The sequence below is a fragment of the Gopherus flavomarginatus genome, chromosome 2 (genome assembly GCF_025201925.1).
Source record: "Gopherus flavomarginatus isolate rGopFla2 chromosome 2, rGopFla2.mat.asm, whole genome shotgun sequence".
Lineage (NCBI taxonomy): Eukaryota > Metazoa > Chordata > Testudines > Testudinidae > Gopherus > Gopherus flavomarginatus.
Window position 1 is genome coordinate 224,397,298 of NC_066618.1, and position 18,564 is coordinate 224,415,861.

At 41.8% G+C, this 18,564-nt stretch overlaps 1 protein-coding gene across 25 annotated transcripts in view; it reads left to right on the forward strand.

The window, feature by feature from the left end:
• DTNA (dystrobrevin alpha) overlaps positions 1-18,564 on the forward strand; it is a 342,834-nt gene that overhangs the window by 226,179 nt on the left and 98,091 nt on the right. For all 25 annotated transcript variants that reach the window (XM_050941967.1, XM_050941964.1, XM_050941966.1 and 22 more), the window contains exon 4: positions 12,529-12,742. In XM_050941967.1, coding sequence (XP_050797924.1) covers positions 12,529-12,742 — 214 coding nt within the window. The remainder of the gene's footprint in view (positions 1-12,528; positions 12,743-18,564) is intronic.

An 18,564-nucleotide genomic window follows, 5' to 3' on the forward strand; every position in this document is an offset into this window, starting at 1 on the left:
GTGGAGTGCAATCAGTGAATCTTTCCAGGTGACCATGCCTCCACACACCAAACGAGCCCCAGCATGGAGCAATGGCAAGTTGCTGGACCTCATCAGTGCTTGTGGTGAGGAAGCTGTGCAGTCACAGCTGCGCTCCAGCCGTAGGAATTACAATACCTATGGGCAGATCTCAAGAGCCATGCTGGAAAGGGGCCATGACCGGGACACGGTGCAGTGCAGCGTTAAAGTAAAGGAGCTGCGGAGTGCCTATTGCAAAGCCCGTGAGGGAAACCGCCACTCAGGTGCTGCCTCCACGACCTGCCATTTTTACAAGGAGCTGGACGCGATACTTGGGGGTGACCCCACTGCCAATCCGAGGACCACGATGGACACTTCAGAGCGGGGAGAGGAAGGGGATATGGAGGGGGGGGAGGAAACCGAGAGTGAGGGTACTGAGGTTGGGGGAGACAGCCCGGTGTCCCAGGAGGCATGCAGCCAGGAGCTCTTCTCAAGCCAGGAGGAAGGTAGCCAGTCGCAGCAGCTGGAACTTGGTGAAGGAGAAGCAGAGGAGCAGGTTCCTGGTAAGCAGCTTTTATTTTCAGGATGGAAATGTTTCAGGAGAGGAGGAGAGATTATGGCTGCATGCATGCATGCATGCCTAGATGTGGAATAGCCCATTGATGTCTATCCCGTCACGGTAATCGGCCTCGGTAATCTCTTCAAAAGTTTCTGCCAGAGTGTGGGCAATGCGCTTGCTCAAGTTTATAGGGAGAGCCACTGCGGTCCTTGTCCCAGTCAGGCTAACGCATCCGCGCCACTGTGCTGCGAGGGGTGGGGGGACCCTTGCTGCACACAGGCAAGCTGCATTAGGGGCCAGGGCGGAATCCGCATTGCTATAGAAGACCCTCCCGCTCTTCCCAGGTGACCCGCAGCAGCAAGATATCTTCCAGGATTAACTCCTGTGGAAAATGTTGGGATAGTGTTCAGTGTAGGTCCCCCTGCAGCAGTTTGCTTTCCTCAACGCAATGAAACCTCAGTGCAGCCCTGACCCAATCAGTCCCCCTTCCCAGGTGACCCGCAGCAGCGAGATATCTTCCAGGATTAATTAACTCCTGCACTCATTCCCCGTTACTCACCATTTCATTGCTGCTGTGTGTTCTCTGTGCTCTGGTTGGTATGTGGAAAGTATGCTAAAGTGAGACTGTAAACTCCTTCACTGTGATTATACACAATGCTGCCTCTCTGTTAAATGTTTCAATTTTTGTCTTTCTAATAACAGTGTCCTTGAATACCCCACTGGCTGGATCAGAGACTGCTGAAAGGCTACAAAACCTGAGAAAGAAGCCACAAAAAAGCAAAGATATGGTGAAAGCAGTTATGAATCAGTCTGCCAGAGAGAGTAAAAAACTCCAGGACTGGAGGGAAAAAATGCAATGCTGGAGGGAAAGAGAAAGCAGGAGAAAGGCAGTAGCTAAGAAGAAAAGCACGAAGCAGCTGATAAGCATCCTGGCGCGCCAAACGGACTGTATCCAGTCACTCATAGCCATGCAGGCAGAGCACTACCGGTCGGCCCCCCCACAGTCCCAAAGCTCTTTCCCTTGTGCCCCAATGTCAGCTCAAAACCCCCTTCTTCAGCATCCAGGTTATTACCACCAGCAGCTGCCCCCAACACCTATACGTTCACCTACCAGCCCTGAGAACTACGACCCTTACCCTCTGCACTCAACCCCCATCACCATGCAGCATTTTCATCCTAAAGTGCAGCAGTCGTTGCACAGCACTCCAGACAGGACATATTCAAACCTCTGACTGTACAGTTCACCACCCCACCCCCCTGCCCTTTTAGTTATTTTCTTTTCAATAAATGAATTTGTGGCTTTCAAAACAGTTTTCTTTATTGCAGAAAGTGTAAGATACCATAGCCCATGAAAAAAAAAGACACTGCAAATCATTGTAACCACTGCACTTCACTCCCGTGCAAGGCACCAAACATTACTGTTGGCTTTCAGCCTCAAATTCCTCTCTCAAGGCATCTCTAATCCTTGCAGCCCTGTGCTGGGCCTCTCTAGTAGCCCTGTTCTCTGGCTATGCAAATTCAGCCTCCAGGCATTGAACCTCGGAGGTCCATTCCTGACTGAATGTTTCACCCTTCCCTTCACAAATATTATGGAGGGTACAGTACGTGGATATAAACACAGGGATGCTGCTTTCCCCCAAGTCTAGCTTCCTATAAAGAGAATGCCAGCGCCCTTTTAAACAGCCAAAAGCACACTCCACAGTCATTCTGCACCGGCTCAGCCTGTAGTTGAACCGGTCCTTGCTCCTGTCAGGCTTCCCTGTATACAGTTTCATGAGCCAAGGCATTAACGGGTAAGCGGGATCTCCAAGGATCACAATGGGCATTTCAACATCCCCTACTGTGATCTTCCGGTCTGGGAAAAAAGTCCCGGCCTGCAGCTTCCTGAACAGGCCACTGTTCCGAAAGATGCATGCATCATACACCTTTCCAGGCCAGCCTGTGTAAATGTCAATGAAACACCCATGGTGATCCACAAGCACCTGGAGAACCATAGAGAAATACCCCTTCCAATTAATGTACTCGGATGCTAGGTGAGGTGGTGCCAGAATAGGAATATGCATCCCATCTATCACCCCTCCACAGTTAGGGAAACCCATTTGTGCCAAGCCATCCAGAATGTCCTGCACATTCCCCAGAGTCACGGTGGTTCTTAGCAGGATGCGATTAATGGCCCTGCAAACTTGCATCAACATGATTCCAACGGTCGACTTTCCCACTCCAAACTGGTTCGCGACCAATCGGTAGCTGTCTGGAGTTGCCAGCTTCCAGATTGCAATAGCCACCCGCTTCTCCACTGACAGGGCAGCTCTCAATCTTGTGTCCTTGCGCCGCAGGGTGGGGGCGAGCTCCTCACACAGTCTTATGAAAGTGGCTTTTCTCATCCAAAAGTTCTGCAGCCACTGCTCATCATCCCAGACTTCCATGATGATGTGATCCCACCACTCAGTGCTTGTTTCCTGAGCCCAAAAGCGGCGTTCCACAGTGCTGGTGTCATATGCGTCAGGCGAATTGATATCAGCGTCAGACTCCTCACTGTCACTTTGGAGCTGAAGGAATAGCTCAACTGCCAAACGTGATGTGCTGGCGACACTCATCAGCAAAGTCCTCAGCAGCTCGGGCTCCATTTCCCACAGAAATCGCGTTGCACAGAAACCGTTGGGAGACTCTCAATAGTGCCAAACGTGGACGGAAAAACAGTGACTGCTGGGATGTGAAGCGATGCATCACGGGGCGTTGGGACAGGAAGCGAAATGACCCACACCCTTCCGTCCCCTTCCCACAACCCACAGTGCCAAAATGGGACGAGGTGCTCTGTGGGATAACTGCCCACAATGCACCACTCCCAACAGCGCTGCAAATGCTGCGAATGTGGCCACACTGCAGCGCTGGTAGCTGTCAGTGTGGCCACACTGCAGCGCTTTCCCTACACAGCTGTATGAAGACAGCTGTAACTCCCAGTGCTGCACAACTGCAAGTGTAGCCAAACCCTTAGTTTATTTTATAGAACTTTTTGCTTTGTTCAGCTTTTGAATCTATGGTTTAATGATGGTTGGTCTGTTTCCATTTAAACGAGAAAAGGAATGACCATTTTCCTAATCTTTGCAAGTGACAACTGCTTCTTCAACCCGACCTTTTGAAAAATTGACAGACATTGGTGCTGATGGTGGGAAAGTCCAGTAAGTGCCTTTCCCATCACTTCCCTTCCGTTTTCAAATAACTTTGAGTGACAAAAATTCTCATTTTCAGGAAAGAATGGCAGGGAGGAAAAGGAGTTTTTATGGCAGAAAAGAAAAAAGATTTACTGTGGCAGTGGGGCCTATTCCTTCCTAAGCCACAGAGGGCCAGGGTGATGCAAGAGTAAGGAAAAAAAAGAACATTTCAGTGCATTAATAACTTAATGGTGCTCTTATTAACTCAGTAATAACCAGACCCTCAGCTGACAAATGCCTTCTGCAGACTGAGTGTATGCATTGTGCTCCTGTGATCATAACTCTAAAATCCAGTAAAATAGCCTTTAGTCCATGCCAGGCAAAGTAGGAGAGATACAGGCATTAGGTTGGGAGGAAGTATCTTGGGACCAGGGCCAGCTCAAGCTTTTTTGCTGCCCCAAGCAACGAAGCGGGGCGGGGGAGGACAGAAGATAAAAGCTGATTGTGCCGCTCCATTCTTCGGCGGCGAGTCCTTCTCTCTCTCTCTTCCTCTTCAGCAGCAGCTCAAAGAGGAGGAGAGGGACCTGCCGCCAAATTGCCGCCAAAGACCCAGATATGTCGCCCCTTTCCACTGGCCGCCCCAAGCACCTGCTTGCTTTGCTGGTGCCTGGAGCCGGCCCTGCTTGGGACCTGGGAAGAGAGGAGTGAAGGGGTCGAATCACCATTGGCACCTTCCCCTGGCCAGGCATGGTGTAGCAGCTCTCGCTCTCTGCTGGATATCTCCTGCCAATGGCAGCTCCGCCTCTGCAGTGGCCTACCTCTTCCTGTGACCTGGCCCTCTGACCAGGTCACTTTGAAGTCTGTTCCCTTCTGGAGTATTCTGTGAACAAAAAGCAAAGAGAATTAATGAAAATAAATGGAATTTGTAAGAGAGAGAGGGGAATGATTTCCTCTCAGGATGCATCAGGAGTTTACCCTCCCTTCCCTCAGGGAGGGGCCTTCAGTCAATGGTTGTCTGGGAAGCTCTTGCCTTTCTTGGCCCTTTCCTCAGGCGCTGAAGGTCTGTTCTCTTCCCTGGTCTGCCAAAAAGTGAGCTGCTCTGCTCCTTCTCCAGCCATGCAGGTGTGGTGGGGTGGAGCTGGCTGAGCCCAGAACCACTCCGTAACCCCTTGTTGTCCAGTGTGTGTAGGGGGGGTTGTATACCCCATCACAGGAGATCAAAGATTTTGATAAGTCAGATAAAAATCTTCTGCATTGCTTGCTTGTCGGAACGGGACCTGTGAAACATTTGAATAAATATGAATTGAGTGACTCCGTTCAAAAAGCATTACTTAATATTTACTTTCCATCCATTATAAAGGTGCTCTTCTTCACTCTAGAGTGTCACAGTTAGCGTGGGCAGGCTGATGTGAATTGCATTTCCCTAGCTTCCTACTGAATATGCACCTCACAACATTGGAAAAAATATGACTCTCCAGAAGCAGGAAAAGAGGAAGCCATACTTAGAAAGCTAACTGAAACAAAGGGGTGCCTCTGAGGTTCTGGGGGATCAAAGGAAATCTAGATTGAGTGCTTGGTCATCATAAAGGTTCTATATGGGCCTGATACAAAACCCACTGAAGTCAAGGGGAGTCGTTCCATTGACTTCAATGGGCTTTGGATCAGGCCCTGTATCCTTTCTTGAAGTGCATGTAGCATTAGAGGGAAGCTGAGCACAGCATACATGTGCACTCTACTGCAATGGATGTGTTAGTACTGAGTCCTTTCTACTAAAAAGCTGGAAGTTGTGTGTTTTTTAATAGTATGATACACTGGAATATAATATAAACACCCTGGCACAGCACTTGAGATTGTCATTAGGTCATGGCATGGAAAAAGTTTTATGTACCATTGCATCTGACATTTTGGTTTACCTGCTGGTAAAACACTGAGATAGGATTTTCAGTGTAGGTGCTTTGTCAGATTGATGAGAGGAGCAGCCTGGCCACAAACAGATGTGCTTTAGCTGGAATCTGCAGCTAGTTGCATGTACTATTGTGAAGCTGTTAGCAGGAAGAAGAGAGAATGAGCAATGTTGTGAGCCTGGTGGCTTGCTTTGGGTTGACTTGATGTGGCTTGGTGACACTGATGATGATGACCTGCTCTAGTGCTCTGATATGTGATAGGCTCCATAAAGTGTACTCTAAAATAAGAAAACTCTTAACCCATTTTATAATATTTTAAAGTTTTTCACAGTTAATGAAACCCACATGAAAATATTTGATATACATTTAAGTTCCATTGACTTCAAATGGGACTACTCACTTAAACTTAAGCATGTGTTTAAGTGCTTTGCTGAATTGGGGCTTTCATGAAATATATATACGTATGTTGGTTTTGGAAGTAATTTTAATGATATTTATTTAAAAGTTGTTTTTTTTCCTAAGGCCACAGTCAAGAATCTGTGGAGTAAGATTTCTCTCTCAACTATCAACAGTATGTGTTTAATTTACATTTAGTTAGACCTAGTGTATGTTAAGTAAATTTGAATTGCTTATTAAGCCTCTGTTTCAGTCACTTCCCATCACTGATTAAATGTAATCTCTCCCTCTCCAAATTAATTTAGTAGAGTTCATAATTTCAGATAGAATGCAAAAAAAAAAATTAGAACTTTAGAGTGAGCAAATCTATTTCATGTTCAAAAGTCTTAAAGACACCAATTATTTTAAAACTTTTTATTTTATTTTACTTGCAGGTAGCAGACTTTTATTGACAGGTGATACTTGAGGTAATCTGCCTCCCTTCAAATTTGTGATGTATCTAAGATTATACTTCCTGGGCACACTAGAATTCTAAATAAACTATATGATAGAAAAGAATGTCATTTGTGTAAATAAATCTTTATTTTGAGTATCAATGAGAGTTGTTTCGGTCCATCTCTTTCACACTTATTTCATATGTTGGGGTGTTTTCTCAAGGTATTTTTTAAATACCAAACAGAAAATAACCAGTACACTAGAACATTAAATTAAAAATACCCCTCTACCCCGATATAACGTGGTCCTCAGGAGCCAAAAAATCTCACCTGCCTAATAGGTGAAACCGCGTTATATCGGGTTTGGTCCGGTACGGTGTACTGGCAAGAGCCAGTACACCGTGCCGGACTGGACCAGCTTCCCTGGCGGCGATTTAAAGGGCCCGGTGCTCCAGCCGCTACAGGGAGCCCCAGGCCCTTTAAATCACCACCGGAGTTCTGGCAATGGGGCTCGGGTGAGGATTTTAAGGGCCTGGGGCTCCCCGCAGCAGCTGGAGCCTCTGGCCCTTTAAATAACCCTGCTGGATCCTGGCTACCAGAGCCCCGGCGGGTATTTAAAGGGTCTGGTGCTCCAGCTGTTGTGGGGAGCCCTGGTCCCTTTAAATCACCACCGGAGCTCTGGCAGCTGGGCTTGGGTGGTGCTTTAAAGGGCCTGGGGATCCCCACTGCTTTACCGCGTTATATCCAAATTCATGTTATATTGGGTCGTGTTCCATTGGGGTAGAGGTGTATGAGGATTTCCAACTCATTGAGACCAAAGACAGCTGAAGACTGGAAGGAAGATCATAACCAGCAGAATTGGTTCGTGTATTTATAGTGTGAAGCATTACAATTGTCCTCTAAATTATTCAGAAATTAAGCTGTTGACTGAATTACAAAGTGATGGAAATATGTTTTTATTTACTTTCTTTCAGTGTGTAGATTTTTTTATCACAAAGTGTTGAGAGAACTAAAAAGGGACCTGAAAAGAGTGAAAATAGAGGGATGAGATATAAACCAACTGGGCATCCATATTCTTCTTGGTATGTGGGGAAACATAATACCCTTTTCAAATTGATTCAGCATTCCCCCCTCCCCACACACACAGAGCTAAATATGTTCTAATAGCTAATATTTTGTGTGAACTATTAGTAAATGCAACTGTCACATTTTTCCCTAGATGTTCACTGTAGATGAATGTACCAGTGTCTGAGTTTTAGTGCAAAATTCTCTGCAGGCATAAATGGATGTTACACTGGCTTCCATGGAACCATGCCAGTTTAGACCGGCAGAGCATTTTGGTCTAAATTCTATCACCTTCTATAGTACACAGGGTTACCTGAATATAAAAAGTGCTAAATAAAATTAAATGTGCTTCTGTAATAGGGCACATTATTTGGTGTTTCAGAGTTACTCCATCTTTGAATCCAAAATACTCATGCTAGACTAGTGTCTTTTTGCCTAATATCTGATTTGGGTTTCTTTTTCCTGTTTGGTGAATCCTTTTGTTCAAATTGCTCATCACCACAAATACCTAATCACCAGTAGCTTTGTTAGATGATTTGAAAACAGAACTCCAAGCTGAAATGGAGTAGACGGTGGCAAGCTGTGGTTATTGCTGCTGATTTGGCTATAAATTGTGCTCACTGCTAGTTTATGCTAATACATCCCATTATTTTGTTTCCCCACTTTCCTGTCCCAACTTCCCACTTATTTGCTTCATCATCTGTTATTTATTGACATTTAGATTAAGCTGTTTGAGGCATGGACTGTCATTTACTATGTGTTTGTACTGTAGATGGCCTACCGCAGTATACAATATTTATACAAGCATTATTTTTATTAATAAACAATACAGGCACTTATCAATCAGATTAAATATCTTACCCCTTGCCAACTTTGAAGTTCTGGTCACATATTTCAGATCTATGTGGCATCATTGTTACTATTTGAGATAATATGGACTGGAACATAAGTTCTTTATTAGTACACAGTTGGAAACCTGGGGTCCCATGTTACTAATCCTCACTCGGACAAGTAGTCTCATTAACTTCATTGGGGGTACCTGCATGGATCAAGATTAGCAGAATCACTTCCCAGACTGTGCCATGACAAGTCTGGGGCTCTGTGAGGTAACATGCATTGTATTATTTGAATTGTATTTTATGGTGTGTTTACTCTTGATCCTCTAGTATCCATGAGAGTACATTAGTTACTTGAACTGAAACAATATGAAGATAAATAGTGCTTGGACTAGTTGGGGAGGAAATGAACAGCAGCAAGTAGTTGATTGTTTGTCTGGTTAATCCCACCTCTATCAGAATGAATTAATAGTTTATTGAGTTTTGTTTACACTAGCCATTAATTATCTTTAAAAGAACCAACTGGAATATGGAGCTCTCCAGGATGGTATTTATAAATGTCTTAGTCTGTGAGAGTTAAATTAACAAAATAGTATTTGTCTCAGAAGTTCTAATAGTGACATTTCGCTTTTCATTGACTCAAAAAATGACATAGCAAAGATATAATGGTAACATATAGTTTGGCCATTGATGGCAAATTGACATTTTTTTTCGTATTTGGGCAAATGAGGGATGATTTGGTTTAGATGAATATCCATGCTCTTCACTGCTTATGAGGCCTTTTTGAAAGGTCTCTGGAAAATGTATGGTACATATGCTTTGTGTAGCACTGTACTGCACAGGGATGTTTGATATCTAGTTTGCTCCTGAGTGCCCACTGATCTTTCTGTAATACAAAAAATATTGATGGTTTTTAGGGCTATCAAATAATTAAAAACTTACAATTAATTACAAGGTTTAAAAAATAGTCATGATTAGCTGCAGTTTTAATCTCACTGTTAAACAATAAGAGAACACCAATTTAAATGTATTATAAATATCTTGGATGTTTTTCTACATTTTCAAATATATTGATTTAAATTGCAACACAGAATACAAAGTGTACAGTGCTCACTTTATCATTTTTATTACAAATATTTGAACAGTAAAAAAGATAAAAGAAATAGTATTTTTCAGTTCACCTCATACAAGTACTGTAATGCAATCTCTTTATTGTGAAAATGCAACTTACAAATGTAGAATTTTTTTTTTACATAACAGCACTCAAAAACAAAACAATGTAAAACTTTAGAGCCTACAAGTCAAAGCATGAAGGGGCATATGAATGTTTAGCATATCTGTCATGTAAAAACCTCGCAAAGCCATCTACAAAAGTGCCATGTGAATGCCTGTTCACACTTTCAGGTGACGTAAGCAAGAAGCGAGCAGCATTATGTCCCGTAAATGTAAACAAACTTGGGTGTCTTAGCGATTGGCTGAACAAGAAGTAGGACTGAGTATATACCCATGCCCTTTGAGAAGTTTTGGGCCCTAGTAAATCATGTTCACTGGGGACCTACCCTTTCCCATTTCATCTTACTTACACAAACATTACTGACATTTGGGGTGGAGGGGCTGAGCTTGGGGCCCCAGTATTGGTACAGTTGTCCCCACTTTCCCTCCTTCTCATCAGCCCTGTATATACCAGCTAACTTTGACGCTAGAGTGCACTAACTGAAGCTCAATTGCAGTATAAGATCCATGCAGATTGGTTTGGTTGAATTGCTGGGGGGGTTGCCTTCTGGCCCATCCAGTTGGTCTGGGGTCTGTACCATCATGAAAGCCAGACCTCTTGTTTATGTTTGTCTAGAACTGCTGCTGGAACTGCATATTTAACTTTGTTGCCTTCTGTCTCCACTTATTAAGGCCACCTTATTTGTGTATTCTAAGCCCACCTGTCCCATCTTTTGGCAGCTTGCTTTCTATTGCCTGTCTGGCCCCCCTCCATTACTGGGTCAGAATAAAAACATGCTTGTGGATAGTTCCATCTCCTTGACCCGCAGCTGGCCTAGCATCTGGTTCTGCCTTTCTTTCCCCAGCCTGACTCTGACATCTGGATTTAAGTACTAGTCATGTCATCAAACTTGTATTTAGATTTACTACTTCCACAGAGACAAACTGCATGTTGGGGTGGCTGGCTATCTGAAGAAATGGAAGCTTCTTTTAAAAAGTTGGCTTTACTTTGGTGGCTAGTTGCAGCCGAAAGGAGTTAAGCTAGTTGGGAGGTCCAGATAAAAGGGACTTGGGATCCACTCCAACACTTCTACTGGAGTGACATTCTCTTCTTCCAGGTGGAGGATAGGAGAATAGGATAGGTGGCAAGAGCATCAGAAGGAATGAACTTCCAGCTGTGTGTTCTGTCTACCTAGCCTAGTGTAGGAGGATGCTCAATCTAACCTGCTGAAAAGGTCACTTATAGGCATTTCCTTGTGTTACAAAGACCTAAGATACCAACTGGGTCTGACCATAGAACTACATCATGCAACCTTTCCCAGTGTTTTGCTAACATATGGCAAGTGGAGCAGGATAAGTGTCTTTGTCTAGTACATACAAGGAAGTTATGCTGTTACTAAGACCTGGTCTAAACTGGGATGCAGGGGGAGGAATCGATCTCAGTTACGCAACTTCAGCTACATGAATAACGTAACTGAAGTCTACATACTTAGATCTACTTACCGCGGTGTCTTCACTGTGCTAAGTCGATGGCTGATGCTCCCCCGTCGACTCCATCTGTGCCTCTAGCCCTGGTGGAGTACTGGAGTTGACAGGAGAGTGCTCAGCAGTTGATTTATCACCTCTAGACTGGACGTGATAAGTCGACCTCCGATGGATCGATCGCTGCCCATCCCAGTCGGTAATGTAGACAAGCCGTAAGTTTGCATTCTGTACCCTCCTTCCATTGGCATTACAGCACATGCAACTGGGAGCAGAGCACCACAGATGTTATTGTAAAAGGTAGAAATAAGAAATCCCGTCATATAAAAAAATAATTGCAGACCATTTAAAGAGGATTATGGTGATGTATTAATCCATAATAATATGCATTTCTTCCAAGGTGCAGATGTACCTTAATATGTTGTAAGATATAAGGACAATGCAACATTTATCACTGTAATAAAAAAACTGTACTGTAACCTTGTATCTTTACTGTATGCATCTTATGAAATTATAACTATTCAGCTGAGAAACAAATACTACTAAGGATAAGAACAGCTGGAATGGTACTTTGGATTTGGATTTGGATTAATCCAGAGTTTTGAACTAGAGCAATTTTTGAAAACATGTTGAATGATCCTTCACCACTGGAAACTTTGACTTGCAGTGACCTGATAGTCACTATAGTAACATCAAGATATACACAAGGTTTTCCCTCTGACACTAAATTTTGGATTTTTTTTTTCATTTAAGCTACCTTGGTGAAAAGACAGATTGATGAAGTTTAGATTGGGCAGGTAATCTAAAGAGAAGGGAAGATTTTACAAAACACTTGGCAAATGTATTTAAAAGAATGAAATATGATTTGAAGATCACTACTGTACCTTTTCTTTTTAAAACTATAATTTAATCTGTCCAAATGCAATTATACTTTATTCTGTTTTTGTAAAGCACCTTGACTCTGGTACAAGTTACTGAACAGGATTTTCAAGTGCCTAAATTTAAAAATCAATGGGAGATAAGTACTTAACTTTCTTAGGAACCTTTGAAAATCCCACCAGCTCTGTAAATTAATAAGAGTAATTTTCAAGCTGCTACCTATAAAGTTATGATTCACAAAAACACTTAAGCAAGTGCTTAAATTTAAGCATGTGCTTAATTTCTGTTTACTCAATGGGACTTAAATTCACACTTAAGTGTTTTCCTAAATGGGAAAATACTTTTTTCCTGAATTGAAGCCAACCTCACAACTTCTGATGACATCATAAATAGAATATTAGTTTAGTTGAGATTATTTTATTAGAAGATATGGTGTTTTCATTGCTATTTTCTCCTGATTGGTTTAAATAACAAAGATGGAAAAAAATATTTGTTATTTATACATAAAATATCACCTGAACTATGTGTACTATGCCAAAGTACTAGCGCATAAGTCGATTTTGTTTTTTTCAATATGTGAGTATCTGATGACTGTTCTTAAATTGTACGTAGTACATCTGGTGGACATTTGGAACGTTATAGAAGCATTGCGAGAAAATGCATTAAACAACTTGGACCCAAACATAGAATTGAATGTGGCTCGTCTGGAAGCTGTGCTTTCAACTATTTTTTACCAGCTCAACAAACGGATGCCAACTACTCACCAGATCAACGTAGAGCAATCCATCAGCTTATTGCTCAACTTCCTGCTAGCAGCCTTCGATCCGTAAGTTTACCTCTACTATCCATATATGTTCCTCTTTTTCCTGATCAGTGGGAGGATTTTGTCTGTTTGTTGTGTCACTTTGAAAAACAGATGATAAACTGACATTTCTATCCAAAATAATGAATGTTTAAATAGAGCTAATGTTGCAAGGAGAACTGACGTAAAGGAGCTAGATTCTGGTCTCATTTCTACTCAATTATATGCAGAGTAATTCTGGTGTATTCCACAGAGTTACTCCAGATTTACTCAGGTTTAAATGGGAATAGAATTACTCACAGAGCAGAGTGACTCCACTCTTATCTTGCATTGTTATGCATTGAAATATCAGAGATTGAAACCACTGTCTGTGGTAGTGACATAAGTTAGTGGCTCATTATTTACTTTTGCTGCAAGTTCTTGCAGCTGCAAGCAATTTTTCTGGTTCCTGGTAATGCAGCCTATTATAAGATCATGGCAGAAATAAGATAAGGATCAGGAGATGGAATAAAATTAACGTTGTCCGTTACTGCCTAGACCACGTGTCAGAATACTTGTGTACAACAGAGGTGAGCTCCAGATGGAGACAGGTTCCTAGCTTAACGTTATAGATTAATATACAGTGTATAGATACATATTATGGTTATTGAATGCGGAGACATGAATGTGTCTGCCATTCTTAAAAGCATCTGAATAGCCTGAATTCTCAAAATAGAACAGCTTTTTAGTTTGACACGTGCAAATTGCCTATTACCTCTTTACCATTTATATTTTGAAAATGCACCAGCTGAAAACATTGTTTGAGAAGCATTAAAATAAGTATCTTCCCCCCTCCTCCCTTACGCACACTTGATGGACTTCTTGTTTGGTATTGTGCACCTTTCAGAGCCAGATCAACTGGTATGGCTTAGTCACCATGGTAACAACTGGGGGGGAAAGACAGTCGTTCCACATGACAAAGCTGCAGAGGCTCTGTATTGTGCATCCCCTCCTTCCCTTTCCGAGGAAAAAAGTCAATAGGTTGTGAAACTGTAGCCTTCAGGATTTTTTTTTTAAAGGCAGTAAAACACGTGATGGGTATTTTAATTCACGAAAAACCTTGAATTCGTGACTTGGCAAGAACAGGAAGGAAGGAAAATGAAAGCGCTTGGACGTGTGCACTGGAGGCTGCTGCACATAAACTGCACCCCAGCTGTAAAAAAGAGGGAAAGATTGATGGTGAGAACAATGATAATGTGTTTGTTTTGGAGCTCATCAGATCCAGGGTAAAGGTACCGGCCATATGTCAGGATTCCTTACAAGAGAAATGGAGGGAAGGCTTTTACTCCTCAGTTCTTAAATGGTGAAATTGAATCTATTTTAAAGGCAGAGTTTCTACATTCCCTGTAAACATCAGACGTTCGTATGCTCTGACCCACCTCTAGGGAGTACCTTGCGAGGTTACTGACTCAGGCCTCAGACCAGCTCCACAGCCTCTGTTCCTGCCTCTGAGCTGGAATGCCCTAGGTGGGACCTGTCGGTATGTCATCCCCCCTACATTTCTCAAGAGAATCTCCCATGGATCCACATAACAGCAGAGCCATCAGACTCCTGTCCCAAGTATACAGTGTATAGAATGGGGCGTGGCTCAGAGGCAGGGGATTCACATCTCTGCTCATGCTTCTTCTGCCTATTTCGAAGACATGATTCTGCTGTGGTGAAGGCCCTGTGTGCTGGTACAAGAGAGGGCAGGGTTTTCCCCATAAATGCCAGAGCACAGAAACAAACAGTGCAATATGTTTGGGAAAAAACAGGCATTGTACTGCTTTTATATATACTGTAAAACCCAGTAGAAGGCAGTAAGGCTGAGTAAAACCTTGAATATGTCTCATCCCCAGATTAGAGTACTTGGCCTGGATTCGTATTCACACCGAGATCCCTGTACTCGGTTCTGGCAGTGTAAAGGAGACTTAAAGTAGATGTCAATCACATTGAAATCATAAATTTAACCCCTAGTAATCCTGTTCTCATTAACTAAGGATTACAGGCCTGTCTCTCCCCCCTGTTTTTAGAGGGGAGATTTGCACTTTCTGGTCCTCAGTCTCCAATTAATTTGGGAGATTGAATCTTTTTTAAATTAAGATTTACATTAATGTATAACAGACTCAGACATTCAATTTTGTGTATCCTCGGGGGTGCCCTAATAAACTGAATCCCAATTTTTCCAAGATTTTGAGTATTTCCTGAGATCTTCAGTTTGGAAAGCAGAAAAATAAGAGGAACTACAATAATAAAGATATATAAATCATAATACAATAACAAGAGGGAACTCTGACATTAAAAGTCAAAATTAAAAGGACATTTGAATCTATTCAATGTATAGTTAGTGTGTGAAACTCACTGTCAGGTGATAGAAGAGCTTAGTATGTTTCAAAACAGCATAAGGAGGTCAGATTTCCAAATACTGGGCAAATGCATGCCTTATTTGTTCATGTAATTAAGGAGATTGCACATGGAAATTGGGCAATTGCATCTGCTTCAAGGCATAAGATGATCAGTTGGGATCAGGAAGAAATGTCTGCACTTCTACCACTCTATGGTACATTTATTACAACAGGATGGCTGGTTCAAACCTCTCAACCATTTAGCGTAGGCCATTGTCAGAAACATGATATCAGACTACATGGAGTGCTGGTCTAATCCACTATAATAGTTCTTGAAAAGGTCTCGACTGATAGTGTGAAATACGTTACAAACTATTCTCTTGTTGCACTTACCGTGGATGCTGTCTTCATTGACCTGGAGACTGCAGCTTGTTGTTATGCTCTTTGGGATACTTGTATTAGGAAGCAAGCTTCTGTCTCCAGGCTACGAAAGATACAAGACGTAATTGGAGGGGCTTCATTTCACCCCTCTCTTTAAACAAATGTCTTTTCTGGAATTAAAGTCAGTCTGTGGAGAAGCTCAATACCGGTCCTGAAATCAGCTTCTCATTTGCCCTTCCATTCAGAGTCGCAAAATGTTAAATTCTCTGCTCTCTCCAGCTTTGTTAATCAATGCAAGTTATACAGTCCTGCTAACCATTAAAAAAGAAGAAAGACCTGGAAAAAGTGCAGTTCAGAGATTTGGTCATTATACGTGTTGCTCAGTTGAATGAAAGAGCTCAGCTTGATTCCAATTAATTTCCTTACTGAAATATTTCTAAGAAAGGAAACTCTTAATTATACGCTGTGACAATTCAGAGTTCACTGTCATGATTAAGGTGTTAAGAACCCCCATAATTATTTGGAGAAGTTCTGTTCCCCTTGGAAGTGATAGTATAGTTTAAAAGCCTGTGTTTCATGTCTAGTCAACTATGAAATCAGAGTTTTTGTGCCCCTCTAATGCGATAAATTTGTTGTCTTTCAAAACATTCAGAAGATACTAATCTATTTTCTTTTGGTCTCTACATTAGACTTTTATTTTCTTTATGGCAATTTCAGCATAAATAATACTGGATAGCTTAACAGATGTCAATGCAGCTCATTTGGTACCACTCTCGTACTTGGGCCAGCAGGCTGCAGGCTCAGGTCTTGGACTGGAACCTGGCCTCATACCCATTTTTGGCACTAGAGTGCTGTACATAGGGGTATTGCACTGTACCCCTATGCATTAAAAAGAGGACCTTCTGCTCCACTCTGACAATTTAAAAGCAAGTGGCAATTTTTGCAACACTAGGGGATACCCCTAGTTCCAGCATTCCCATATCTCAATACTCCGTTGTACTTTGCTTAACACGTACAGGCTGCTATGTCTGTACAGTCACTTTTGCCTCAGTACTATTCTATGAAGGGTTTGGGGGATACCTTCAATATGAAAGGTTCTATACAAAATCTTTTCTGCTCTCTGTTCTTTCTACTAGTAAAATCATAAGTCTCTTTGTGTTAGTCCGCCTGTGAGGTTTTATGAGCACTTCAGTTGAGGCACTCTGAATTCAATGTATACCTGCATGATGCTATCTGCCTGTGGCTGAGGTATTTACTCTTATGTAGCAGCACTTTACTCAAGAGGTCCTAATACTGCTAATAGAGAGAAGCTATATACTACAGAGCAGAGTTGCCTGGAGCATTTCCAGGTCCTGGGGACTTTGGTAAGTCCTGGACCCCGTTATCAGGCCCAGTTATCAGTTGTGTGTATGTGTATATATAAATTTTGGTGGGCAAATTGAATTTACACTGCCTCTAATTTATGTATTTATGAATACAAATGACTGATACAAAATAGTGTCAAAATGAATCAAATCAAATTGAGAGATTCAAAGCACATATAATATATTCCTTTTCCACCTCCCCTGCTCTCATAACCATTCAAGTGTGGGAAAAGCCTCTGTCGCTGGGGTGGAAAGCTGAAGGCTAAATGATGTGTCTGCCATTCAAAAAAAAAATCCTGTAAGTAAATTTAACTAAATCTATTGGGGGGTAATAGCTAAATCTAGAGCATTTCCACATGGCTATTTCTTCATGTAGCTTCTTCAGTACCACTTAGAAATTCAATTGCTTCCATTTAGCATTAATTTATATTATATTTAACAAGTACTTTAAAAGCAGATAGCATCTCCATGTCAAAGACTGAGAGTAGAAAAATTAACAAAGGACTATAAGATGTCACACAAAAGGAATGGTAACAGAATGGACATAGTGAACTAGATCCTCGGCTGGTATATAATCAATTGAGCTACACTAACTGTGGATCTGACTCACTGTGAGTAAAAAATGACAAGGATGGAACTGTAGGAGATGCAAATTTATTTTAAAGATTTCACAATCTGATTTAATCTTTTGAAATTGAACGAAGAAATAGTACACAGCCAAAATGAAAAAACAATGTGCATAGAAAAACAGCATTAAAGAATATATCCAGGATTGTTGTTATTTCTATCCCTTCTCTTTTAAGTGCAACCAGAGTGCATTCATTTCTTTTTGTGTGCTTCTCTACTTCATATTTTTATCAAAAGAAGTAAAAATTTAAACAGATTTTAAAAACAATGTTGTCATATTTGGAATCTCACATATTAAAATTGTAACACACTGATCTAAAAGTGAGTAAGTTGACAGGGCTGTAAAGATTGTTTAGATAACTCAGTCATAGGAAATGCCAAATAGCCATTCACTTTGTAAACTTAAAGTCCTCATAGGCATGAAGCACATGGCACATTTTAATATGCTAAATTGCGAGTATTTCTATGGGACAACAGGACAGTAGTGTGTTAATAACCAAAATAAAACAAAAGGTTACTCTGTTATGTACATGTATTATGCTGCTTAGATTTGGGGGCTAGCAGAGGGACAACAGTGGAGACTATGTATTCAGAAATCAGGTAATCTTTTCATTCCGGCAAATATAATTTCTTCCATTTAGCTCATGATTGACAAGCAATAGAGCTGTTCCATAAATGTGGATGGAGAAATAGATTTCATCTTGTCGTCACTTTCTTGGCTATTGCCAAAGCAGTTAGAACAGCCATTTAACTTTTACTATCCAGACTCCAAAATCCTTATACATAGAGCTGGCCTGTGGAGTCTAGATGGACACCCACTGTGTTCTCTAATGGAGCATAGACTGGAGGTCACAGAACGTCTAGTTCCCCACAGTGACACAGAATCTTATGGTCTTGCTCTGCCACCCTCATACTGAGTAGTGCCCTGCTCCGTTATTAGTCCCATTGCTGAAACTCAAAGGAAAAATGGGTTTGTCTTGCTGTAAAATTGAAAAGAAAGGAATTGGCTGACTGTGAAACAATAATTCTCTTTATTAGGATGAGGATATGCTCTCAATGATTTAGTTAAACAGAGAGATAGGAACCTATTAAACATCTCCGGGTAATAGGT